Raw genomic sequence first — 27,637 nt, forward strand, 5'->3', positions numbered from 1 at the left:
GGGTTTGCTTGATTTGGCATTAATAGTTGCGATCGCAACATCGCGAAATCCTGGAGGGTCTGATTAGAGGGTGTACACGTGTCCCAAAACAATCAAGATTCACTCAGGTCAGAATGAACTTTTCAGAAGAACAGTTGGTGAAAGATGACACTGCGTCAGAGAGATCATGGAAAAGGGGTGATTCTTCATGCTACATTTATTTCACATAATTATCTACTTGCTCCCTTTGAAACACTACTGAGAAATTCATCATGCATTTTAATTATTTCCAATACAGACCTTTGAACTGGTCAGAGATTACTGCTGGGACTTTTCAATAAAAGTGACGTAAATTACACAGCACATCAGTAAACTTGACCCGATTGTTGCCCTTTGAACAGCCTTTCTTCCAGCAGTTCCAACATGTTGCGCTAGGGGAAGTCTGGGGGGACTTTTATTTTGAAAGAGCCAGTGCTGCATCCCGGAAGTGGCGTCGTTAACGGGGAAATATTGCAGCAAGACCTCGGACAGGTAAAAATATAGTCTCCTGTTTTGAGTTCGTGCTCTGGCTGTTTCAGTGTTTTATTTAGCGCGTTTATGCGGATTTAATGACTGTGCCGCCGTGTGGCAGCTCTGGTTCGGTTCGGAGGCCTGAGCTGTATGAAAATGGGTCAGTCCTAACAGTGGGAGAGATCAGCATGTTAATCTTAGACAGTATTTAATCTGGTTCCTTTTGAATTTTTATAGAACAGTTCCCTGAATGAGAATAATCTACATGTAAAACAGAACGGAACCAGGTTTTATTTAATTAAGTCAGTCAGTGGTATCTTATTATTATTATTATTATTATTATTATTATTATTATTATTATTATTATTAAATAGATAAATACAACTCCATACTCTTCACCAGATATCTAATATATCTACCACAGACAGAAATGTGTGTGTCTGAAGCAGAGACCTAGAAGAACTGTCATGTGACTGACTGGACAGCTGCAATCTTTTTTTACATTTCAACCTTGTTTGTCTGTTAGCAAAATATCTCCTAAACCACTGAATGGATTTCAACGAAACCGTCTGAATGTAATCATTGGATCTACACCTACAACTGATTCACTGTTGGAGTCAACCCGATTCAAGATGGCCGCCACAGCCAGCTTATCTTCTAAAACACAAAAATAGCTACAATGCAGTCAGTTTCACAGATGGTGCGCTAAACTTTGGTGTAGTAGTAGTTGAGAGTTATTCACAACACATACTCCAAGTGCTCCTCTTTAGCTATGTCGGATCTTTGCTTAAAACTTTAGCATTAGCTGTTAGAGTCAGCCCTGTTTGTCTGTTAGCAACATATCTTATAAACCACCTAACAGATTTGAACAATACTCCTAGAAAATAATCATTGGGTGCACATCTACAGCTGATTTACTTTTAGAGTCAACCTAATTCAAGATGGCTGCCACAGTTTATCAAGTTGAAACTCAAAAATTGCTATAGACTGTTCGAATTGAGCCTATGTTTGATGTAGCAGTAGCTGAGAGTGATCCTTAACACATACTTTGAGTGCTAACAGATTTAACAATATCTCCATCCTTTGTCAATATAAGATAACCTCAGTTTAAAATTATGGCATGAAATAATATTAATTTTAATTATGTAAACATTTCAACAACAAAACCACTTCCATCTGTTTGCTTGTGGGAATCAAACATAGGGAAAAAAATGAGACCAGACTAAAGAGTCTTCTGCTGAAAGACACTTCCTGCATTGGCCTGCCTGAAAAAAGTTACTTTTACTAAAACTGCAACAATAAAAGTACCACTGATGCTGAAAACTACAGAACTCGATACTCGATTACTAATTTACTCATGCCAAAATCAATAAATGCAGGGTTCCCTTTCCAGTCTGGAAAAGTATGGAATTTAATTTAGTAAGTTTAGTAAGTTTAATTTGAGGAATTAAAATTTCCAGGTAAGTCTGATAAAAGAAACTGTGTAGAAAAAAATAACATTGTTTGAAGATTATTTTTTTAATAATTTTTATTGAATAAAAATTTAAATCTCTCAAAATATTTATCTTAATCAGCCAGAGTGCTTTTGTCACTGCATATATATAAAATATGGACAAAGTCATTTTGCTTCATCTACTGCAAGTTTTGAGTTTAATGTTTTAAACAGTTGAAACAAGATGTTTACGTCCACTGTTTGACATTAAATCAGACTAAATCTATACTGTTTTAGGTGCAACCGCGCAGCAGACGGCAAAATGCACTGCAGACATATGAATTACGCACAATACAAAAAACAAATACAAACAATAATAATAATAATAGTAATAATAATAATAATACAGCAACAACCAAAAATATTAAGTAAGAAAAGCTGCAAACTTAGTCCACCAAATGGAAGTGCACCGGACCACTAGGAGGACTTGAGGTTGGACTCAAAAGCCAGCATCTCTGATGGTATGGGGGTGTATTAGTGCCCATAGCATGGTGAACTTCGACATCTGTGAAGGCATATATGCTGCCATCCAAGTGACGTCTTTTTCAGGGACGTCCCTGCATATCTTGGCAAGACAATGCCAAGCGAAGAGTGCAGGTACTAGAATGGTACCTGCTTGAAAAGGTTGAAAAGGATTTGCAAATCATCGTCATATTCTGTTTTTATTTATGTTTTATACAATGTCCCACATTCATTGGAATTGTGATTGTATATATAGACTTGCTAGGGAAAAATGTGAGAAATATTTTTTTTGCTTCATGAGGAGACAAATGCAGATGTTATGAAGAGTCAACGCTGTAACTATTGACTCTTCACATTAAGTTGACATATTTGTCAAATAAAAACATAAAACTAGTGAAATGTTTGTGTTTCCGCCAAAAGGTTTGATCATGACTGTAAAATCTGCTCTTGTTTAAATAATGTTTAGGCCGGAATATTTGTTCTTCTATATTACACCATGACAGTAAAATAATTGTGAACTTTTAAAAATGGGTTTTAAGATGTTGGCTTTATTTGCAACAAGCATATGAATCTTCTTTTCTCAGGTGATTGACATGTTGCCGGTAGTGGTGGTCCATGGAGGGGCGGGTCTTGTTCCGAAGGAGCGGTCAGAAAAGTCCACTATGGGGGTGTGTTCAGCAGCGCAGGCAGCATACCTCATCCTCCAGGGTGGAGGCAGCAGTATGGATGCTGTGGTTGAAGCTGTGACCCAGATGGAGAATAACCCCACTTTTAATGCAGGTAATGCGAACAAAAAGCTATTTGGATGAGGCCGAGCTAGAAGTCTCTGATGGTCACACCATCATGTGAATTCACCTTTTTTGTAGACATTAAATTTGATTTGAGTTTCCTTTTTATTTACTTTCACGTTGAAAAACATTTTCACTATATTTGTCTCTCTTGTTTTGTTTTTTTTAAACAGACATTAATGATAAATAAGCCCCTAGAGCTATAGGAGCTGTTATTGGTGCAAAGTGTTGGCCAGCCAGCCATGCAGCCACATTTTGTGTGCTAGTTTTTGAAAATCACATATTATTTTTGTGTGCACAGATTGTATTGTAGGACATGCATATTATTTCATTGCTAAAAAATAAAATAATCATCAAAAATGACTCAACACATACTAGAAATTCTGAACACAGACAATGTTTTGTGAAAATTGTGAAGCATTTTTCCAATGTTAGCCTCAGTTCCATTATTTTCTATGGTGCTCAGGTTTTGACACAATGTTTTTTGTTATTGACTTTGCAGAAAATCCTCTTTTTGGTATGAAATTGAGAGCATTCCAAAACACAGTTGTTTAAACTGTGTGGTTTGCTTTGACGTCAATCTTACTCATTCAAAAGTTTAATTTATATTACTGGTCATTCAGTGGAAATTAAATTGTTAACACCTAAACACTTAGAGTGTTTTTATTCTAGCATAGCAGTGAGACAGTGAGTGAATGGAGAAATACAATGTTTGTTACCCATCCAGAATGTCTGTTATTAAAGGCCCTTTGCCAATCCCTGGAGTTTTTCCTGGAAGATAAGAGGGTAGCTTCCCTGCGCCTTTGTGTCGGGGGACAGGCTCTGCAAACTGTTGTTTGGGACTATGTGCCAAACAGCAGTCCAGAGTATTAAGCCTTCTTGGAGTCCTTAGCATGGGTGCTGGAAGATGCTCCATGTATGTAGATGCTCTATCATTCTGCTGGGGAGCTTCAGTTTCTACAAGGGTAACCTGGAGGGGCATGACCGGGAGGAACGGACTCTCTGAACTCAAGTGGTGTTCTGCTGTTTGTCCATAACAAACACCATGTTTGAACATAAGGGTGTCCATAAGTGCACATGGCATCCGGACACCCTAGGCTACAGGTCGATGATAGACTTCGCAGTCGTGTTATCTGATCTCTGGCTGTGTTTTGGACACTCAGGTGAAGTGAGGACTGGAGCTCACCAACCACCAGTTGGCGAGCAGTGGTAGGGGACATAGAGTCAGAGTGGGGTATGTTCCACGCCTCCATTGTCGAGGCAACCTCAGATGGCTAAGTTTGTTAAAAAGCTCCACAGCAGCAGGGATCCAGGGGTGGATGAGCTCCGCCCTAAGTTCCTCAACGCTTTGGATGTTGCTGGGCTGTCTCGGTTGACAGGCCTTGGCAACGTATATAAATGGACTGAATTGAATTGAACATGACAGGGAAAATGGGGGCAGTGCCACTGGATTGCAGACTGGGGTGGCGGTTCCCCTTTTCAAGAAGTGAGACCGGAGGGTCTGTTCTAATTGCAGGGGAATCACACTCCTCAGCCTCCCTGGTAAGATCTATTCAGGAGTGCAGGAGAAGACAGCCTGGTGGATGGCCAGACCTCATATACAGGAGGAACAATGCGGGTACTTTCCCAGCTCTTTACGCGCCCTACAGTCCTTGAGGGGGCATGGGAGTTTGCCCAACCAGTCTACATGTGTTTTGTGGAGTCAGAGAAGACATTCATCTATGCTCCCCGGGGTACCCTGTGCAGGCTGTTATGTGAGCATGGAAGTGGAGGTCCACCGCTACAGGCCATTCAGTCCCTAAACAAATGGTGTGAGAGTCTGGTTTGCATTGCCAGCAGTAAGTTGGACCTCTTCAGGGAGAGAGTTGTACTCAGCATGGGCTGCCTGTTGTCCCCGATTCTGCTCATAACTTTTATGGACAGAATTTCTTGGTGCAAGGGAGAGGAAGGGGTCTGGTTTAGTGGCCTCAGGATTCCATCTATGCTGTTTCCAGATAATGTGGTCTTGTTGGCGTCATTGTGCCATGATCTCCAGCTCTCACTGGAGTGGTTTGCAGTTGAAGGTGAAGCAGCTGGGATGAAGATCAGCACCTCCAAATTTGAGGCCATGGGTCTCAGTTGGAACAGGGGGACACTTCCCTCTCTGGGTTGGGAGTGAGGTGCTGCCTCTGGGTTTTGTTCATGAGTGAGGGAAGAATGGAGCGCAAGTGACAGACAGTTTGGTGCAGCTTCAAAAGTATTGCATACCATTGTGGTGAAGAAGAGCTGAGCTGCTTGGGACACTCTCTGTTTACTGGTCGGTCTACATTCCTACCTTTACTTATAATCACAAACTCTGGGTAGTGACTAAAAGAAAAAGATCTCCAATACAGGCAGTCAAAAAGAGTTTTATCCACAGGGTAGCTGGGCTGTCCCTTAAAGATAGGGTGGGCTATTCGGTTATCCAGGAGAGACTTGGAGTAGAGCCTCTGCTACTCCACATCAAGAAGAGCCAGTTGAGGTCATTCGGGCATCTGTACCTTGAACAATTCCCTTGGTAGGTGTTCCGGGATTGTCCCACTGGTAGGTGACTGTGGAAAAGAGATGTCTGGGCTTCCCTGCTCAAGCTGCTGCCCCTGTGGATCAACTCCAGAACGAGCAGCAGGTGGATGAATGGATGGTCATTTTACCATGACTTTAGTTTACCTCCTAAAGAATATATTATTGAAAGGAGTGAAATAAAAATATAAATTTGGAGGTAAACTGTGGTTACCTTTGAAGTGTAATATCATTCAGAGCAAAGACAATCAAAGTGTGATAATATATCTTAATCCAGGCTAATTATTAACACCCAGCAACTTTTATACCCTTGCTAGGATTAGGGTTTATGTCTTCTCATTTGGAGAAAAACCAAACCAGTCCCATATAACAGAGGTGGAGTGCTTTTTATGGATGAATGCCTACATTTTGTTTTAAGTTTCAGTTTACTGCTGCAGCTTGAATAAGAAGTGACTGTGGTTTGCTATGATTGGTTAATTGCCATTTATCGAAGGTGGGCATTAAGCAGACTAGCAAATAGTGGGATTTGGCTGAGGAAATAACTGATGAGTGATGCATCTCCACAAATCAACAGACAAAATTTGCTCTATAGACGATCCTTACATTTCTCTGCTTCTCTGATCGTAACCATAATCTATTCCTTCATGAACAAATATTGCCCACCCCTAGTCCCAACTACTTTAAACTATTATTGTTGATTGTCCAGTTAGGTTGTAAATTATCTCCAGCTGTCAGTCTTTGAGTTCTGTGTTTAATGAAGTAAATAAATGCAACAATTTGGCAAGCCAGCCAGGAGGATTCTGAATTGGTACCAAATATTAAGCCTCTAAAAGTCAGTTATCTTTAGTTGTAGCTCACGTATAATGTTTTGCATTTTCATTTTAGTAGCAGGTTTGGTAGACAGAAGTGGAAGTGGCATAGCTGAAGATGTTCAGGTTCTCCTTGGGAGTGACGAGGATGGATAGGATTAGGAATGAGGTCATCAGAGGTACAGCACAGGTTGAACGACTGGGAGATAAAGTTAGAGAGGCCAGATGGTCTGGACATGTGCAGAGGAGGGACAGTGGGTATATTGGTAGAAGGATGTTAGAGATGAAGCTGCCAGGAAAAGGATGCAATTAGAGAGAACATGGAGGTAGTTGGAGTGAGGACAGAGGACACAGAAGACGGAGGAGGATCATAATCTCATGCTACGCTATGTGGAGATCACTAAAAAGGGAATGGCCGAAAGAAAAAGAAGTTTGGCAGCAGATTGTTTCTAATAAATACCTCTTCAACCGATGTTTCAGGGTGCGGCTCATTGCTGAACATTAAAGGAGAGGTAGAGATGGATGCCATTATGATGGATGGAAGAACCCTGGCCAGCGGTGCCGTGTCTGCTGTGCGTAACATAGCTAACCCAGTTCAGCTGGCGAGACTGGTCATGGACAAGGTAATGGATCATGAGTTTATTCCTTTTTTTAAATTCTTTCTTTTTTTTTAGCACTTCTCACTCCATGACTGATGCAGACTGAATGAGAATCTTTGCTGAAATCAGTGAATGTAGCTTGGCATAAAAAACCTGCAGAATCTGAAGATTAGGAGTACCTCCTAATAAAACTCACGTCAGTTTTATTCACAGTGTTCCAGTGAATCAATCTGCCTTTTGTAGTCATTTAAAGACATGTTCCACACACGTGATCTTTGATCCTTTCCCTTCAGACCAGTCATGTATGCCTGACAGCAGAAGGAGCTAGTCAGTTTGCCCGCTCCATGGGAGTCGCTGAGGTTCCTCAGGAGTCCCTCATCACTGAGTACTCTCGCATGCGCTGGAAAAAGAACCTGGCACCTGATGCCAACCCTGTGGAGTGCCAAATGTGAGACAATACACTCTGCTTCAGGCAGCATTTGTTCCTGAAATACAAAGAAATGTGACCAGGTCTGACCCTTATAAACCAACTTTTAATTACCGTACATGCATTTGAGATAATTGTCATCCTGCAACAACTCTGCAATGGTTTTGAGAGAAACATGTTCAAAATTCATGCAACAAGGCTGCGAGCCTCTGTGACACGCGTGAGAAAAAATGAAAATGTTTGTGTGAACGTTTTGAGACACTCTGTGGCATTTGTTTCTTTCACAAACCAACAATTTTTAAAATTCCCATATACCTTTATGTAGCAATGACTCGACAATAAAGTTACATAATCTCATGCTAACACTGTCTACTCTGCCATGATATTGAGGCATATTTGTGATGTGTTCATGGTTATTAGGTTTTGCTATTGTCTGCCTTTTGTAACATCTCGTTAGAGCTGTGTATCAGTGATATATTCCTTGGCACATTTACTGGAATAATAAATTGGACGGGTTAACCTTCAGCTGGATGTTTTTTCACTTCACAACCATAAAAATCCCCTCTTATTTGGAGGGCTGTAGGTAAAGGAGCTTCAGGGGATTTTTGGACAGGTTTTATTTCTGAGTAAACACTGTTGTACAATCAGTGTTTTTCTTACCAATGCAGCCGTCCCAGAATGTTTACCCAGGTTGGATCAGTGACAGGCAGAGAATAACACTCTGATGTGCACTTGATCCGTCAGGAACCTCATTTAGAAATATTCCTGGGATGTTTGTCCTGCTGAAACAATCTCAGAGTGCTAGAGAAACGTTAGGTTTTAAAGAGTCGAAGTTTCTAGATTGTTTGGTGCAAAACGCCTTCTGTAGGACCCGGCACGTCACGGCAGACATTAAAGATCCAGGTTCTGGGTCAAAAAAAGGAATCTGCTTTAGTGTAAATCCATAGTCTGATGTGCGTTTAGTGCTCCATACTCTGCATGGTTCAGCTGTTTTCTTCTTTAGGGGGAGGATGGGTACGGTCGGGGCAGTGGCGGTTGACGTCGAGGGTAACGTAGCGTGTGCAACCTCCACTGGAGGACTGTCGAACAAGATGGAGGGCCGGGTGGGCGACACCCCCTGCATAGGTCAGTGCTTGTCTCTTCATCCAATGACTACTTTCTGAGAGCTTCATTATAATCGGTCCACTGGTTTATGAGATGTTTTGCTAACAGACAAACACAAAAACACCCAGAGGCAGGCAGGAACAGTACTGCCTACCTTTCGGCAGCAGGTGATAATGAGATCATTGGAGTAAATAAACTCACAGAAAAGACTCACTGTAGTAACATATTCCCGATGTTGTTAGGAATTTTGTACTTTTTAATAATAAGACTGTCTTTGTGAGCAAAAGGATGGTGATTTTCATAATAATATCAGTCAAAATGCTTCTCTCCTGTCAAGCGACCAACCTAATGTGACTTTGGTTCTGATACGGAAAACCTGAGTTCCATTGTTTGTTTAATCTGAAATCAAACAAAATCAAATGAAAACGATAAATGAGAAAGTTAAGTTCAGTACAGCAACAACGAGTTCAAATCTGTTCAGATCCCTTTAATTAGATCAGATGAGGACGTCAGTCAAGAGTTTATTTCTACCACAGCGTTTATACAGACAGATAGAACTCAAAGTGCTTTAAATAAAACTGACCAACACCAGTTCATTTAAATAAAGGGGAATTTAAAAAAACAATGGTAAATTTCAAAGTTTACTTCAAAAAAGTAATGAAAATCAGCGTTTAGATCCAATAGTTTACAGATGAATACATTAAAGTAATATAATCTGGTCCTGACCAGGTGTTAAAATTAGTTAATTAACACCTCAGATAAAAAAGCTCAAATTAAACCTTTTAATTCATTCTATAAACACTCCAAAATGCAGAAGCAGTAACAAAAACAAAAAACACTCCACCTCGTACCAACTGTTAGGCACGGAGTTGGAAGGCTGATGATTTGGGCTTGTTTTAGGCTGATTGAGCAGCTCATGAACTCCTCTGTGGGGCCGTCTGTCCGACAGCAGATGTTCAGACCAAACTGGGTCACGAGGCAGAACAACGATTCCATACACAACAGCTAATCTGCAACAGAATGGCTAAAAAACAAAAAAACAATCAATGTGCTGCAAGGATCCGGTTAAAGTCCAGACCTCAGCTTGATTAAACGCTATAGATCCTTAAGGAAATCTGTGCAGAAACAAATGTCTGCAAACTTCGACGAATGAAAGCAATGCTGTAAAGAAGAGTGGGTTAAAAACCACTACTTTTTTGTTGCCGAAGTAGCTTTGACAAGCTGCTGGATCAGAGGGTGGCCTTAGTTCTTTACTGTTTTTGACTTTTGGTTTAGTATTTGTGTTGAATATATAATGATGAATAATTATTTCTTTCTTCCGTGTTGTTTCGTTCTCATCTGGTGCAATTTGGTGAAGACGTCTCTACGCGCTGCTGTTTTCAGCCCACAGATGTACCAACTCAGGCCACTGTTAGTGTCGTCTTTACAGGAGGCATGCACTAACTTATAGGCTGAATTTTGGACTTCAGTCATCTCATGGACACAAACATGAGATAAGTCCCAGTTGGGTGTTTCTCTGTCAAAGTGCAGGTTTTAACACAAGAAGGCAGCTTTTCACAATTAAAGGGAAATATGCTACCAGACCACATATTTTTGGTTTACTTTCACTAAGGCGTGGTCTTATTAGTTAACTGGCATTTCAACAGAGGTGGAACAGTAAAAAAAAAGGGTTTCAAAAAGCCAAATTCTTATTTAAGAAGGTTTTGCTTAAATTCGCGTTGGAATTTCTAATTTCTTTGTCAGCGTGGATGTTTTTTTTTGGTTGTATCTTCTATCGGGTGGCACAGCTGTCGCCTCCCAGCAAGAAGGTTGCAGGATTGCATCCCGGGTGGAGTTTACATGATCTCTGTGTGCTCACGTGGGTTTACTCCGGCTACTCCGGTTTCCTCCCACAGTCCAAAAACATGCATGGTGATTGGTGAGTCTTAAATTGTCCCTAGGTGTGAGTGAGAGTGTAAATGGTTGTTTGTCTCATTTGTCCCTATGTGTCCCTGTGATGGACTTGCGACCTGTCCAAGGTGTCCCCCGCCTCTTGCACAGTGACTGCTGGAGATAGACACTAGCTCCCCAGCTGGAATTTACAAACAAATGTTGTGCACAATCTTACTCGATATTGCTGTCTCTCCTGCGACCTGTTTGCGCTCGGAATATGTGTTGGGGATGACGCTCAGCTACCACCACATCAAATTTTAGCTGAGTATTTGTAAAATCGACTAAGTTATAACGATTTTTGTGTTGGATGAGGTCGATTAGCTGTGGCGGCCATCTTGAACTGGATTGACTCCCAAAGTTAAATCGGTTGTAGATGTAGATCCAGTTGTTGCTCTCTGAGAGTTTCATGAAAATCCATCTAGTGGTTTAAGAGATATTTTGCTAACAGACCAAAAGGATTGAGTTCAACAGTTTATGCCAAAGTTTCAGGCAAATATGATGCAAAAGGTATAGAGCATAAAGTTTAGGCTTTGGATAACTCTCAGCTACAACTACATCAAATTTTACCTCAATATCTGTGCAATTGACTGAGTTATAACCATTTTTGCATTTTCTAATGTCTGTTGGTTGTGGTGGCCATCTTGAATTAGGTTGGCTTTAAAAGTTATTCAGTTTTAGATGTCCAGCTAGTGATTATTTTCTGAAAGTTTCAATAAAATCCATCCAGTGGTTCATGAGATATTTTGCTAACAGACAGACAAAGTTGACTCCAGTAGTTAATAATAAGGTTTTAAGCCAAAAACTCACACAGTCAATTAGCGGTCGGAGTATGTGTTAGAGATGACTCTCAGGTACTTAACACATGAAATTTTAGCTCAACATCTGTAAATGATAACAGATAAAAATCAAATTCAAACCCGTCTGGTTACATCTCCAGCCTACAGCTTGATGTAACCATCACCTGGTTCCAAACCTTTTGGCCGTACAGCGCCGCCGTGCGATCACCAGAGGCTGCTCCCTCGCTGTCACTGCGGCTAATCGGACGCGGTGTTGTGTTTCAGGCAGCGGAGGCTACGCTGATAACCTGTCGGGAGCCGTGTCCACGACGGGCGACGGAGAAACCATCATGAAGGTCGTGCTGGCCCGACTCATCCTATTCCACATGGAACAAGGTAGCACACACACACACACACACGGTTATTCCCTTTAACCTCATGAAGTACTGCATACTGACTGAGCGATAACAGAGTTTTATATAATTTTGTATATTTTTACAGTAGTAGTGAGCTGAAGCATCTTTAGCAGCAACTACGCCCCTGAGCCTTTTTGGGGTCTCTCCAGAGATGTTTAACAGGGTTCAAGTCAGGGTTCTGGCTGGTCTAATCCAGGACATTTGTCCCTGAGCCACTCCTGCGTTGTCCTCATTGTGTCCTTTCGGTTACTGCCATGTTGGAAGGTGAACCTTGAGTCCAATCTGAGGTCCTGAGCTCCCTCAACCCTGAGCAGTTACTCAGTCCTGCTGCTGAACCCCATCCTCCCGCAGCATGCTGCCGCCACCGCCATGCTTCATCGTGGGCTCGATGTTGGGCAGGTGACGAGTGGCGAATGGTGTCCTCCAGACATAACATTTAGAACGAGAAGCACTCGGAGAGTGCAAACCTCCGCCACAGTGTGATTAAAAAAAAAATCGCAAGGTCCGGATCATGATCTGGGCAGCACAGTGGAGCAGTGGTTAGAGGGTGTCGCCTCCCAGCATGAGGGTTGCAGGTTTGCTTCCCAACCCGGGGCCTTTCTGGGTGGAGTTTACATGTTCTCCCTGAGCCTGCGTTCTCCGGTTTCCTCCCACAGAACAAAAAACATGCACGTTAGGTTAAATGGTAACTAGATATTTTGCTAACAGACAAACAGGGTTGACACCGACTGCTAATGCCAAAGTTTAAAGCAAAGGTGTCATGCTCAGAGTATGTGTTGTGACAGACTCTCAGCTCCTACCACCCCAAGATGTAGATAAATATCTGTAAAATGCAGCGAGCTGTAGCCATAGTTGTGTTCTCTGCAATCAGTTGGCTGTGGCAGCCATATTGAATTGGGTTGACTCCAGAAGCGAATCAGTTGTAGACACACATCCAACGATTACGTCCAGTGGTCCGTGAGTTTTTTTTAAAAATGTTTTTCAGTTTTGACCTGCCCGTGTTTTTAACCTCCTGTCTCCTCTGATCCCAGGTCAGTCTGCGGAGGCCGCCAGTGACCTGGGCCTGGCCTGCCTGAAGTCCAGAGTCGAGGGGCTGGGAGGGGTGGTGACGGTGGACCCTCGGGGGAACTGGGCCGCGCGCTTCACCACCGAGAACATGTCGTGGGCCGCGGCCCAGAGAGGCACGCTGCACTACGGTCTGTACAGCGGCGAGCACCTCACCCGGAGCATCTGACTGCAGCTTTTACTCCGTGATTCACCCCAATTTATATATCAGTGATAATAATAACAATCAGATACCAGCTAGTATAAGTTCAAATGTTAATAATAAATGATCAAATTTGTTTATATATAAATATATATATATATATATATATATTCCCAGCTGTGGCTCAGGGTTTTATTTACAGATCTGCTGATGTGTCTTCTCTCTGTGCTTGTTGCACTTTAACGCCGTAAAAGTGTCCGGTCGTCATCTGGTGGTCGTTCGCGACGAATGTCTGATGGATCGAAAATGATCCCAGATCAGTGTCAGTGTTTCGGCTTTGCCTCCGAACTCCCTACCAAAGGAGAAATCGAGTGTTGATTTGTTTCAGCGTTTATCTATGGGTGTAGTAACCTGTTTTGTCCACCGGGTGGTACTGTTTTGCCAGAAATAAAAACACTGAAACAAAATGAAGCTGGTTTGTTCTTTGTGTTGTCGGCTCGTGTGGACTCATGTGATTGAATTCAAACCAGTGATGTGATAAAGCCATGTGAACATCATCTGCTCCACAGAGTCTGTGATCAGGTTTCCTTTAACCTTACGGTGTTAGGAAATAAAAGCCTGTCTGGCTTTAGTTTACTCTGTTGTTTGATGGAAATGTGTATCGGCCATGAAGATATCTGTGCTGCTGGGTCACTCTGACACCCCCCCCTCCCTTCTCTGGAGCATGGCAACTTTGTCTCCGCTATATGGTCACCTGTGAAAAATCTGTGGAGAGAGAGATGTTTTAGAAAAAAGGTTCTGCTTAATAGCTGTCCCCCCCCCCACCCCCGGACTAAAGAGAAAATGCTAAGAAGTAGGTTTGATTTAACTTCATGAAAACAGGAAGCAGTGCAGCTTCAAAAATCCATCCAGTAGTTCATGAGATATTTTGCTGACAGACAAACAGGGCTGGCTTCAACAATTAATACCAAGAAATAAATAGCCCCCAGAGTATGTGCTGTGAATCAGTCCCAGCCACAACAAATTTTAGCACAATATCTGTAAAATGGGCTGATTTATAGCCATTTTTGTGTTTTCTGAGTTCAAATGGCTGTGGCGGTCATCTTAAATTAGGGTGACTCCAAATTTTGATCAGTTGTAGATGTACATCCAGCAATTAGTTTCTGAGTGTTTCATCAAAATTCATCCAGCGCTTCTTGAGATATTTTGCTAACAGACCGACGGGGGGACTTCACGAATTATCACTTACATTTTAAGCAAAGATCTCACTCAATGAGTCACAATTAGAATATGTGTTGTTAATGAGTCTCGGTCACAACCACAACACAGTTGAGCAAAATATCTGTAAAATTGTCTGATTTATAGCCATTTTAGTGTTTTCTAAGTTCAGTTGGCTGTGGCGGCCATCTTAAACTGGGTTGCCTCCAAAAGTTAATCAGTTGGTGACATTTGTCTAATATTATATTCCTGAAAGTGTCATTAAAATCTGCCCATGGGTTTGTGAGATATTTTGCTAACAGACAAGCAGAGTTGACTCAAAATAATTAGTGGCAAAATTTTAAGCAAAGATCTTGTGCGATCTCTTAGTGCTCAGATTGTGTGTTGGGGAGCAGTCTCAGCTACAACCACTTTTGTGTCTTTAAGGTCAGTTGGCTGTGGCGGCCATCTTAAATTGGGTTGACTCCAAAGGTTAATCAGTTGTATATGTACATCCAGTGATTACCGCCTGTTAGTTTTATTGAAGTTCATCAAGTGGTTTGTGAGATATTTTGCTAACAGACACTCATACACACAGATGTAGTCCCGTCTGTCATCTTTCAGCAGCGGGCGAGAACTCTGTGGCGTTCACCTCTTTTCTCCCTGTGACAGCAGAGAAACATGTCTGAATGAGCAGCCAGATTTAAACCAGCGGTCCGAGCCTGTGGAATGTGAGCTGACCGCTGCTCCTGTGCGCAGCGGTCGTTCACCGGGAGCCATGTTTGCAGTGTGAACACCTGATGTGGGTCCCCTCAGCCCTGGGTGATTACAGTGGAAACACCCGAGCGGCACCTGTTTGGACCTGAAACAAAACTCTGATGAGGGTCCTGGAAAAGGTCAGAGAGACACAACAGATATCTGTCCCTGCAGGTCGACCGACAGAGACACACACACACACACACACACACACACACACACACACACACACACACACACACACACACACACTCTTCATCAGGAGGAAGACTTTGTGCAGGGCTTGAAAATCGCCCCACTGCCGAAGACAAAAAGGCCCAAATGGCTCGAACTCCATCGGTTTTACACACCCTGAACTAAAATCTGAAGTGGTAGTAGCTGAGAGTCATTCACAAACACATACTCCAAGTGTTGAAGTCAACCCAATTGGTTTGTTAGCAAACTATCTCATGAGCGACGAGCGACTTTGGACATAGTTTTTGATGTGACATGGCTGTAAAAATGTAATTAAAGTTTAATTCAGAATATACGTAAAAGTTTTGTAACACACTCTGTTTGTGTGTGCGTGTGTGTGTGCGCGCGCACCGTGACTCCTCAAGGTGAGATTTCTGTTCAAAGTTAAGCATTTTACGATAAAACCGCTTCCGGGGTGTAATCCGGTACCTTTCAAAATAAAAGCATGAGTTTCCTTGCTAATGAACCTGCCGTTTAATTAATTGATTCCAGGTAAGTGTTGCTCTCTTTAATATGTTAAATTATGCGTGTTTCTAGTTTTTATTTGTTTGTGTGTTTGTTTGTTTTTCAATAAAACTTTGCTGTCCTCCGGTCCGACCACGACAGGAAGCAGTTTGTTCTTGTGGTTTCTAGCTTGACCTCAGTCAGACCCAAAGTGGGCTTGACTCGGTCCAGAGTTCTTCCTAAACAAAACCGTCCTTTGCCGACAGACCTCAGTCTGTTCTGGGACGCCGGAGGAGATCCTCCACAGAAGAGGAAACCCATCAGGTATGGTTGGATTTTTACTTTCAGAGCTGTGTGTGGTGTTTAATACTAAGCTGCAGTCTGACTGAAAGTTATCGCCTCAGTTTAAACTTTTTAACATGTATCTTTTTTGTGTCTAAACGATGCAATGCCAACTCTGAGATTTAATTTCATCTTAAAAACCAAAGAGCAGTCCTGCTGCTTTCTGAGAGCTGGGTTTACCTCCGGACCACTCTCAGTCGCACCGAACTCCGCTGAAAAACCGTCCGAGTTTGAGACTTTTTGAACTTTCTGCTCCTTTAACTCCGATGTAAAACTGTCGCAGAGAGTAAACTACAGTTTAAAACCCAAGTCTTTAATTCGGCATGGGTCCTGCGTCAAAACACCGCTTAGGTGCCGCATAAATAATCTTCTAAGTTCCTCATTAACCTGTTTTTAAAGCTAATTCTACTTAAATGTGACAAATCTTACAGGGCGACTGAAAGAAGTGAGGAACAGGAAAATACTCGGAACTCTTTTGCTTGGTCAAAGATGTCTCAGCCGAATTTTAAAATACCTAAGTAATATTTAACACAAACTATCCCCTGTCCAGATTTTCTTCTCAGATTGGAGATTTTTCTGCTCAACGGAAAATCTCCCGTTTTTTCAATCGAGTTTGTCGAAGCAGTGAGATGGCTGTTTCCTGTGCAGTTTCCCCTCTGATAACTGCAGAGCTGGTGAGAGATTCTGCATTATCACCACAGAGAGACACTAATGTGTTCAGGATAAAAAAAAAAAAAAAACATTTCACACGCTGTAGAGACTTAATCTTTTCAGATACTTAACATAAAATGTTGAGATTACAGAAATAGAGGTCTTATTGTCATGATCCAGCTATACAAATGCATCACCTTGATTTAAAGAGGTTTGTTTTATTAGAGTACAAAGTGATTTTGTTTAAAATGAACTCAGGACACTATAAACCCCAAGGAAGTAGTATCTATAGTGAAGTAATCCCATCACAGCAAAACAAGGGGATTGACTTTGACTGACAGCAGCAGAGACGATTTCCATGAGCTTCATTGTGATGAATTTAACTTTCACTGCTGAACTTTTTAAAGTCTACTTGCACTCCAGTACGGTGTCAGTGGCTCACACTTGAGTGATGAAGAGGAGTTTTTATTTTTTGTCTGACATTACTCAGAGAATAAACGCCCCGAGGAGGTCGAAGTTCAAACAGGCCTGAACCTGGGTGGTAAATTAAAAAAAAAAAAAAAAAAAAGATCAGCGTCCGGCTGCCTGAGTCTGTCCTCCTGCTGGGATGAAGGTCGCTTTGGTTCCCAGACAGATTCCGAGGAAAACTTTCCACGCAGAGGAAGAGCCCAAGAATATTCCATCCAACTTTATTTCTGATTGAATCAAACTTTTCTGATGGAAATTATGTTCAGTTTGGTTCCTTTCAATGAAATGAGTGAAACGCTCGAAGCTCCGAGGCCGCAGTCGTGTTGCAGCGCTGCATCCTCAGCAGGATTGTACAGCAGATTTCAGCCTGTACTCCAAGAATCTGCCGTTGCCATGGAGACTGAACAGGAAATGCTTCAGTTAGCTGGGAGCAGCTCGTATCCTTGTGACTGCTTCTGTGTGTATGAACGTGTGTTTGTTGAGTGTGTGTGTGTGTGTGTGAGCCGGGTTGTTTGTGTTGATCCAGGCCTCCGAGCTCTTTGTGTTTGAGGAGGGGTCTCCGGCCTCTCGGGGCTGACCTCAGGGTTGCCATGGAGACGCCCAGGAGCCACTTCCTGAATTCTGGGCCCATCCCGGAGTCGGGCAGGGGGGGTGATCTAGAGTCCAGCTCATGACTCGAGTGGAAACGAGACAGGAAGGCGAAGCCTGTTCTATTTTAATCGGCTAATTCTAAGAAATCTGAAGGCGAACCGAGTTTCTAACCCGCAGAATATCGTCGTCACGGTGACACACCAGAGCTGTCAGCCCAGTCTCTATCGTCGTCTGAAGCAGATCCAGAGTTGCAGCTTTAATCGCGTCCTCTGTCATATCTTCATCCAAACACTTTCACTTAAAGAGATGAAGATCCCCTTTAACACAGCTGGGTATTGAACGCCCTCTTCAGGACGTCTAACCACCATTACGTCTCGTGTTGTTGCTTGTTAGAGACGTCCACAGGATGTCCTTTGGACAGACAGAAAACTCCCAAGAGCTCAGTAACAGAGGGGTTGTCTTCCAGGTCAGGGCTGTGATCCCCCCCTTGTCCTCGGAGACACTGAATAGGAATGAGCAGGTTTATAGGTCACTGTCAGGACAATAACAACAACTTATTACCATGAAAACCCCTGTCCAAGATCAGAACTAAGGAATATGGTTTTTAGTCAGGCTGGAAGACATCTTTGCGAAACAGGAAACGTATCGGCTTCTGTTCAGACGTACAGGAACGCCATGTTCCCGGAGAAATCTACACTTCCCACTTATGTCGGGCGCTGCAGAAGACAACCTTTTTTTTAAGAAACATGTTCCAGCAGATGTATGGATTTGGATGGCATAGATTAGAGATTGACTACTATCACTATCCTGTGTGTTTTAGGTGTTTCTGTGCTTTGATATGCCTGATTTGAATGACTGACTGATTACCAGGCTTCTGCAGAACTCAAAGATCTGCTGAGGAGCAGGGAAACATTTAAAACCTGCAGGATAGTGGCTCCTCCAGGACCAGGTTTTGACACCACTGGTCCACGTGGGGGCCACAGATGCTATAACAGTCATATGCACTGATATAAGGGAAACACGTCTGTGTCCTTGGAACAAGTTGCGAAATAATGCGAATATCAGATCGAGGCTCGGAATCCTTATTTTCAAATGACCCCGATTGGTAAAATCTGAAAAATCTTGACAACCCATGCAAACAGCACTTCTTTTCTACTCGTCAAAGGCATTTTGCTTCTTGTTACAGGAATAAACGCGTTCAGTTTAACTTGCCGGGGAGGGTCTTCCTCCTTGTTATGCTTCTACTCCGGTGGGTCCTGGAAAAAAAAAAAGAACAGTCTTTGAGTGGAAACTGGGTTCAGACAAGGTCTTTAGAAGAATTGCCTGTACCGAAAACCCATAAACAAACATCTTTGACACTCCTCACATGAACACGTTGTACACATTTATCTACAGTGAAGACAGAATGATCACTGATTGGTTTTACTGGAAGTTACTGATCCTGTTTTCTGACCCGAGACTAGAGAACTTATCTCTATTTTAAGTTTTTCATTTTAAAATGAGTGTTTTTCTTCTAAAGCTCTGCTAATTTTTTGTGTTTAAATCTGCAGCTAATCATGAAAATGTTAATCAGCGGTTCATATTTGTAACAATAATAAAGGAACACAGAGGTTTATCCTCGACCTCTGCAGTGGAAAATAGGGTTTGTGCAAGTGGACGCTGTACCTGAAGGAACATTAACCCACAGGCCGTGTGTTAATAATCAGAGGTCTGGTTTCACGGGCCACGGGTTCAGTAAGTATTCAGGGCCATGACAGGAATATCCGCCGCTCTGTTAAATTGCTGACTGAGACGGATGAACAAGGTCGGCCTGGTGGAGAGACCCCGAGGGGGAGGTGAGAGCAGGAACGTGTTATCAGATAAAGAACGGAAAGTTGGAGGGGGGAACTCGTCCTGATGACCGGCGAGTCTTCTGAACGGCAGACACTGGACGCCAACCAGATGATCAGGCAGCTCGTTGGGTTTTATCAGGTGGCGCGGTTTACAGAGGGGCTGAGCTGAACGTCAGACGCAGTGTTTCTGTGTCAAAAACCGAACCGTGGAAAGTAAGAAGCCAGGCTGTGAATGTAAAATCCACCGAGCCGCGCAATAACTAACCGAGCTGGAGTTTCAGCTCAACTATCCAGGAATCAGTCACTGATTACTGCAGGGGGGGAAGAGGAGCTCGACACGACTGCAGCAGGAGGTTCTCCACAGGACCTGATGTGTGGAAGCTGAAGTATTTAAATGAAAGTTGGCTCTTTTTAGATTAAGAACCCTCCAGCTCAGTGTTTGACGGCTGCCGACAGCTTCCTGGCTCCGAAACATCTGAAGTGTCACGATAAACAGGTACGATAACGATTAATTTTAGCTTCTGAGGTTAATTCAGACAAATAAAATACAACCATAAGTGCTCAGGAGACATTTTGGACTTGATAATTGTGTGTATTAGTTGATTACCATGAATCCAACTGTTGATGTTGTCTTTTAAAATGCACCACAATATTGATCATTTACAGGTAGTAATAATCAGGAGCAAAAAAAATCACTTGAAATACATTTATGAATGAATCTTACCATCAGAAAGCTGAAACTGAGATGTTAAAGCTAATATAAGCAGAACACTAGCTTAAAGCTATATAAGGAGAAAAATGGTAGCTAAAAGCCAAAAGTACCAAATTGCCAGCTAAAAGCAAAAATTAGCAAAACACTAAGTTAAATGGAGCAAGAGGTTAGCTAAAAACTGAAACTAATAAAATAGTAGTAAGAAGCAAAAAGTAGAAAGAAGCTAACTAAAAGCCAAAAAGGCTTGCTACAGACTAAGGTAGCAAAATGGTACCAAAATGCTAGCTAGAAGCAGCAAAAGGTTAGCTACAAACTGCAAATAGAAACAGGCTACCTGGAAAAACAATAGCTAAAAGCTTTAGTAGCAAAAGGCTAGCTAGAAGCTACAAATAGCAAGAGGCTAGCTAAAAGTAGTATATAAATATGTATGCTAAAGCAGTAGCTAAAATCTAAAAAATGGAGCAAGTATGGTGAAGATTTCAAACAGCAAAGTGTTTTTCAGGGAAGTGGAGAGCTCTGCAGAGAAAATATTTGGAAAAAGAGGTTAAACAAGCTGAAAATTTCAGCACCCATCTCCAGAATAAGCTTAATGTTTTGATATATAAAAAGAAAAACCAGGAAAATGACACTGTAAATGTCGAGTCGGCATTACCGTAATAAAACAATAAATAGATCCGATTGGTTCGACAAAACAAAAGCAGGAATCTAACAGAGAGAGAAACGACAGAAATTGTTTACAATGAGCTTCGACAATTAAAAAAATCCACCGGCGAGATGTTTGCGTGAATAACCGAAGGGCGTGCAAAAGCAGATTTGGCAGCAAAGCGCTCGACAGAACACGCTGCGCTTTAAGCTGCCGGACTTCCAAGAGCTCCCAGGTGATCTGAGGGGTTCTGACTTGCTTGACGCTTTCATAGAGTTTGACCTTCCACGCGGAGTGTTTTCATTGTGTCCGAGTGTGTGAGGCGGATGTCAAGCCGAGTGCAGGAAGGAACAAACGCGCGGGCGGCGTTTTAAACTTTCCTTTGCATGAAACTGCGAGCTCTGGCCCTAGATCAGCTGTTTCCACACGTTCACACCAGAGACGGTTTGGTCCACGGTTACTGGAGATGAAGCCTCCACAGACCTGATGATGGTGTAGGACACCACACAGTTTCTCGGCCCCCCATCTTTGAGCATACGCAGTTTATTGCCACTGAGGTTGACTTAATGTATGAATAGTACCAGTGCTCAGTCATCCAGGGGTACAGTTAAGATATTGCCCACTGTGTTGGTAATGCACCCCTAAAGACCCCATCAAGACCCTGGAAAACCTTCCAAGTTCTGGCTGAATTTTTTTAAAGTCGTAGCAGGGTCGTCATCCAATACCTTTGTATTTGAAAAGAAAGGTTAGTAGAGTTCAGTAGTAGATTACGTTGCATGCTTTCCCCCAAATGTAAGGGCAACACTTTTGGACCACACAGAAAGAGACGCGGAAACTGTTGCAAGAGTTCGTCAAACAGTTGCACAAAACCGCCTTCTGTTTTCTCTCCTGCTGCCGGTGTTGAGGCGCTGCCGCCGCCGCCGCCGCAGCCTCCATTCAGACCTTCGGTGAGGAAACACTGTAAGTCAGTGTGCGCACCTGCCTTTATTTGTCCTTCCTCCTCCTCCTCCTCCTCGCTCTGTGTGTCAGCTGGTTGCCAAGGGCTAAGAATCCGAGGAATGCAGGATTGCAATGTCCCGATAAAGTTAGCTTTGTTCCCGGAGTGACCTGACTGAAAGACTCAGTCTGAGAGAGTCATGTTCACAAAAGACAGTGCGCAGTGTGGACCTGGACAGGAACTGGGTCGGACTCTAATTCATTCAGTCACTGAATGCATCATCTGTTTGGTAACTCGAGCTCAGGAACACGAACCGGTGCACCAGGAGAGATTAGTACGGCCGACAAGTGTCTTTAATGAAACAATGAAAACCCAAAGAACGTTTACGTTTTCAGATTCATTCACTCCATGTAACCTTTCCGAAAAGCTGAGATTAAAAAATGTGTACTCTGACAACGTGTTTAGGATCACTCTCAGCTACCACCACGCCAAATTTTAGCTCAGTATCTGTAAAATTGACTGATTTTGGAGCCGATTTTGAAGGACCATCGCAGACATCTTGAGTTGGGTTAGCGCCATGTCTGTGCTCGCTAAGTTTAATTACTTCTGGCGGCCATCTTTAGTCAGATTGACTCCAGTAGATAATCCGTATTGGACATCCACCCAATGATTACTTTCTGCAGGTTTCATTAAAATCGGTAACACATTATGGTCTGCCTTGTCCTCTCTGCCAATTCTGAGAACAATTTTCAGGTGCCTACTGGTTGGTCTTTAGGCACAGTTTTTGTCTCGAGTGAAGTGTCGGAGCGGCTCGTGTTAACAAAACAGTCCCCTGAGAAGTTTATGGTGCAGACAAAGCCTGAATCCTGTTTTTCCAGCGTTGGCCCCCCTCCCCCTTCCCCACACACCTACACCTTGGTCCAAAATTTTAGGTCACAAAGAGAGTCACGGCTCTGAGATATGCATTACTTCATCCTGTTAAACTGGTAAAAAATGAAGACAGTTAAGTCTGGAGTTCTTTTCCTAGTGGTTTGCAGGCGAGAAATGGTCATAATAGGTGTCAAATGTTTTTTATTTGAATTTTTATGCTTCGGACACAATTTCTACATCCTTAAATGATTGTTTGGGGGGTTAATGTCACTCAAACTCATCATTTTGTTGACAACTAAATTCAGCGATCAGTTACGGAAACACTTTAACGCTGTCCGCCACTCAACTTTTTTCCCAAATGACTCTCCTTCTGTCGCCTCTGGTCCTCCCAGCGTTTCTTTTCAGAAGACAGAAGAACCTGACTCTTTCTCTTTCGTCCCGGCGTCTCCGAGTCCGTCGTTCTCCCTCGTTCTCCATTTACATCCAGGGATTATTTTACCGACGCAGTCAGTAGCCACCCGGCTCTGTCTGAAGTGAACTCCTCAGTGTTTAAAATGTAAACAAACGACTTGTAATTGTTGGCAACAAAAGCTGGACTCTGCTGATTTTGCTCATTTAATACAAATTATGCGGTGGGGCTTTTGGTAGTGAATGATGCGTATTTAGTGGTTATTTTTTATCATAGATGATACACATATAGAAAACCCATTCAAATAAAAACCAATGGACAAATGGTGTGTTTTGACAGCTGATATGCCTTTTAAAATTTGCCATCAGAAACGATAACAGCAGTGACGTGCTCCATAACAACATCAAGCCTGATTTCTAGATAGGTGCTCTTCTTTAAATAACTCTACTGTATCTTTGGCGTGTTGTATGAGTCGATTTCAGGTAAACTTTTGTCCCCGTGTGCTCCCCGGACGTTTGACTAGAGAGGGTTTGTTTTTTTTTTTTTGTTAATGGAAGGGAGAGGTGGACGAAGGAAAGACATTCCTAACTTTATCTCAGCGCAGGACACACATGTGATTTCACGCACGCACACACACCAAGCTAGTTATCGTGACTCCACAGGAGAAACGAGTGAACGAGAAACAGGAAGAGAGCGTTTTGAGGAGAGGGGGTGGGGTTGGGGGTCAGAAAGGACACCGTGCGAGTCCTCCACATTGATGTGCGTGTGAACAAGTGATTAGGTTTGTTTGTGTTGATACGTGTGTGCATTCGGAGCTGTGGGAGGGTGTATAAAGCAATAACAACAAGGCCAAACTGTGTTTACATGGTAAATATCCATGTGTGTGTGTGTGTAGGGGGGGTAGTTAAGGTTGTGGAATGTCACATGCTGACACAATGCTTATAGAACAACAAAGTCTGTAAAAGACAACACGGTGGAAACTATTAACTCTGCTGGCTCCGTGCAGCACGTTCCACAGAGCGAGGAGCTGCAGCTGGTGGCTGAGGAGCTGAGAGGAAACGGACCGTCAGGGTTTAAAACTTTAATCTCATGCTGACCTCTTCTTTCACCATCATCATCATCAGGATCATTAGACAGAAGGCAGAAGTTTGTTTCTCCTAAACCCTTATTTATTGAGTTGATTCCTGTCGTGTTTCAGAGTTTACCTGGTACCTTCTGTTGACTTTATTTCAGTGGAGAAATTCTCACACGGAGGAGAAAACTTGTCCAGTTCGAATCATAACTCATACAGTCCAACGGTGAACAACAAAAGTGAATTTTTAAAAGCAATTTAAAATGATCAGGCTGTTGGCAGATCTGATCTGGAAAGGTATATTATTCCATAAAAATGGGAGCTACTACAGAAAAAGCCTGATCACCTTTCTTCTTGAGACGGGTCCGCGGAACTGTCAATAATAGCTGATTATTTGAACGTAAGGTTCTCTGGTCAGACTGATATTTTAAAAGGCCCCGAAGATATGGGGGGGGGGCAACCCATTTAAGGCTTTATAAGTTAACAAAAGAATCTTAAAATCTATACGATAAAAGCCAACGTAAAGAGGCCAGTGTAGGCCTTATATGGTCAAGCTTCCTGGTTCCTGGAAGAAGCCGTGCCGCTGCATTCTGCACCATTTGAAGTCGCTGCATCTGTGATTTATCCATGCGACTATATCAAGAATTACAATAATCCAAATGAGTGAATTGGGCCGTCAGAGGAAGCTTCTGTAGCTCCGAAATCCGAATGCTTGCCATCAGGTTTCAGTTATCAGACAGCGGCAATGGCTCGACGCGCACGTTATCACTAAACACGAGGAATACTAATGCGGTTTATTTGTTAAAATAAAGTGCGCGCGTGTGTGTGTGTGTCTCCAGGTTCTCGGTCTGCGCCGACCTGCTTGGCAGTCTGGGCTACTGTAAACATCCTCGACTGGAAGCTGGTGTTGGTTCTAGGGCTTTCAGTCGGATGTTTGCAGCAGCCAACTGCCCTTACCATCGCGACATCGCATACAGAGTAAACTGCAACGCAACCGTAAGTACACACTCGGTAAACAGCAGCTCAACTGTAAGTACACATTCACGAAACTACAATGCAACTGTAAGCACATGTTTGGTGAACAAACTGTAAATACCACTGACTGTATATACTACACACTGTGGTCCCACCTTTCTCCAGTCGTTGGCAGCTGAAGCCAGCAGGCCCCAGCTTATGACAGCTGCCATGTTGCATTTTTTGGAACCAGCTTCTGCTCGCCATGGATGTGGGGCTTTAAGTCCAGCCTGCTCTCTCCCACACATTCATGGCGTCACGTGACCTTTAGTTTGAGCATGAAATGACTAATTACAGCTGAACATTATAGAAAAAAATGACTATTTGAGCAGTGAAGTAGGAACTATGTGAGTAAATAAGAGTCGAAGCCTGAAAAAAAAAAAACTGATCTGAGGTGTATTTTTAGTTTTTAACGAGGGATAGTGTAGTGGGACCAGCCTGTGAGGATGCTGTTCCTCTTCCGGGTTGCCGTCGGATGTGTAGATTTTATTAGCAGCTGATGGTAAGCACACACAGCTGGGAGTACAAGTACATGTAGTACAAACTGCCCCCTCAGGTACACACTTTACTGCTCTGAGACGAGCTAACACAACACAACCATTTTACCAACACGTGGTGTTATTTTTATCTGAAGTACTTCTGCGCTTCCGTCCATTTTGTTTACCCCCCCCCCCCTTTTTTTTTTTTTTTTTCCGTTCAGGGTCATGGGGGAGCTGGTGCCTGTCCCCAGCAGCCACCGTGCGAGAGGCGGGGCAAGGTCGCGAGTTGGGGGGTCAGACACGGAGGAGAAAGGAATTCTTGAAAACCCCAACCCGTTTCCAATAAACCATACACCACTACACCGTTTTTCCTTTCTTTTTTTTTTTTTTTCTTTCATTAAAAGAATCGCAGACATAAGCAGAATCTGCTGTGTTTTTATGCAAGTTTTGCTCAAACTCGTCCTTTTTCAGTCGAATCATTTCCCAGAGACCTACAGAGGGTTTATCAGCTCCATTGAAGTCTGGGCAAAGTTTGGCACTGAAAAGTCACATTATTCCCACAGACTTTCTACTGTGCCTCTGATATTCCTGAGCGTAGAGAGGATCGGGGTTTTACCAACAACCGCCCAAAAGTCTTCCTGTTTCTCAAACGTTAGAATTAACCTTTCTGCGCCGAGTTCGACCCAAACCACCGAACTCTCCCGCGTGTTTGTTGACTTCTGTCAGGCTGCAGCCTTTAGGGGAGGCTATCTCCTCCGAGCAGAAGAACCTACGACACCTCGCCCCGCTGACCCAAATTGAGAGGAGTGCTGAACTGGAATGGTTCGGTCCAAACAGGAAGCTGTGTTCTGAATGAACGAATCAGTGGACGTATTGACCTCGTAGGACGGCAGTTAATGTTAAACACGTTGGATCGTCAGCAACCCCGTGGCGCCCTTACGACCTCTGAGACCCAGGAAGTGTAAACACCCTACACTCTCGGCGTGCGCCTCCCGGTGGCCGGGAGTGGGACTGTTTGCACTGCCTGGTTCAGGAAGCTGCAGCTGCTGAGAGAACGTTTCTCCGCTCACCCCTTCATCTCTTGTTCTGTCTCCGTTCAGAGAACTTGAACCGCTTCCTGTTGAGAAATCCACCCAGATTCGGTGGAGGACAGCAGCGCTTCTTCACGGCGTGGTTCGTTTGTCTCTGGGCGTCTCTGAGAAGAGCCCAATGGAGCGAGCCGTCAGACGCAGAGTTGTTTTCTGCGTTCTTCCTCTGACATCCTGAACTGGACTCTGCTGGGGAAATGCTGCTGTTCGGGTCAGGAAACTGGGAGGGGCTGATCTCTGATTGGCTGGTTTCCTCTGACCCAATGACCTGGGTCATAGCTGTCCCACTGGTGCTGGGCCACTACACACACACACACACACATACACACACCAGAGTAATAATAGAACATGAAGAAATCTCTTTAAAAAAACAGTTACATTAAACTACTTTTGTGTATTTTTTTCTGAATCCTAAAAACTCAAATAAAGAGAAAAAAGTCATGCTGTGGTTTGTTGTCATTCAAATGGAATGTGTGTGTTTTTTTGGTTTGGATTTTTTTCTAAAAACCTGCATTTGAAGAAAGGATAAGGTAAAATCAGTAGATGTGGTCTGTTTAATAGTTAATATTTTCAGACTTTCTACACTGGAACATTTAATGGATCTGTGTACATCATGAACATTAACAAAGATGGACAACTGAAGCAAAACTGTCAGGTTTTTGGGGCGCTGCCATGTCGTATTTTTGGAGCCAGAAGATTTTTTTTATTATCTTGATCTGAAGTACAGGTGCTGGTCATAAAATTAGAATATCATGAAAAAGTAGATTGATTTCAGTAATTCCATTTAAAAAGTGAAACTTGTATATTATATTCATACATTACATACAAACTCATATATTTCAAATGTTTATTTCGTTTA

The 27,637-nt window shown here is 42.9% G+C and overlaps 1 protein-coding gene and 1 long non-coding RNA gene across 2 annotated transcripts; both read left to right on the plus strand.

The window, feature by feature from the left end:
* The first annotated feature begins 451 nt into the window (after positions 1-451).
* Positions 452-13,510, plus strand: asrgl1 (asparaginase and isoaspartyl peptidase 1). Its single transcript, XM_017421650.3, has 7 exons — positions 452-510; positions 3,028-3,223; positions 7,059-7,201; positions 7,471-7,625; positions 8,608-8,729; positions 11,702-11,812; positions 12,864-13,510. Exons 2-7 carry the CDS (start codon positions 3,037-3,039, stop codon positions 13,064-13,066), a joined length of 921 nt encoding a protein of 306 aa, XP_017277139.1. The 5' UTR covers positions 452-510; positions 3,028-3,036; the 3' UTR covers positions 13,067-13,510.
* A 2,410-nt stretch (positions 13,511-15,920) lies between these two features.
* LOC119616707 lies at positions 15,921-27,219 on the plus strand. Its single transcript, XR_005232683.1, has 2 exons — positions 15,921-25,193; positions 25,912-27,219. It is a non-coding gene; the product is annotated as an uncharacterized LOC119616707 (long non-coding RNA).
* Positions 27,220-27,637: the final 418 nt, after the last annotated feature.

Source organism: Kryptolebias marmoratus, linkage group LG22, assembly GCF_001649575.2.
Source record: "Kryptolebias marmoratus isolate JLee-2015 linkage group LG22, ASM164957v2, whole genome shotgun sequence".
Taxonomy (NCBI): domain Eukaryota; kingdom Metazoa; phylum Chordata; class Actinopteri; order Cyprinodontiformes; family Rivulidae; genus Kryptolebias; species Kryptolebias marmoratus.

Bases quoted from the DNA above. Each gene is read 5' to 3' on its own strand.
- asrgl1 (XM_017421650.3), top strand. From the start codon at position 3,037: ATGTTGCCGGTAGTGGTGGTCCATGGAGGGGCGGGTCTTGTTCCGAAG. The intron at 7,626-8,607 runs GTGAGACAATAC...TTTCTTCTTTAG, and splicing joins AACCCTGTGGAGTGCCAAAT to GGGGAGGATGGGTACGGTCG. The intron at 11,813-12,863 runs GTAGCACACACA...CTCTGATCCCAG, and splicing joins CCTATTCCACATGGAACAAG to GTCAGTCTGCGGAGGCCGCC.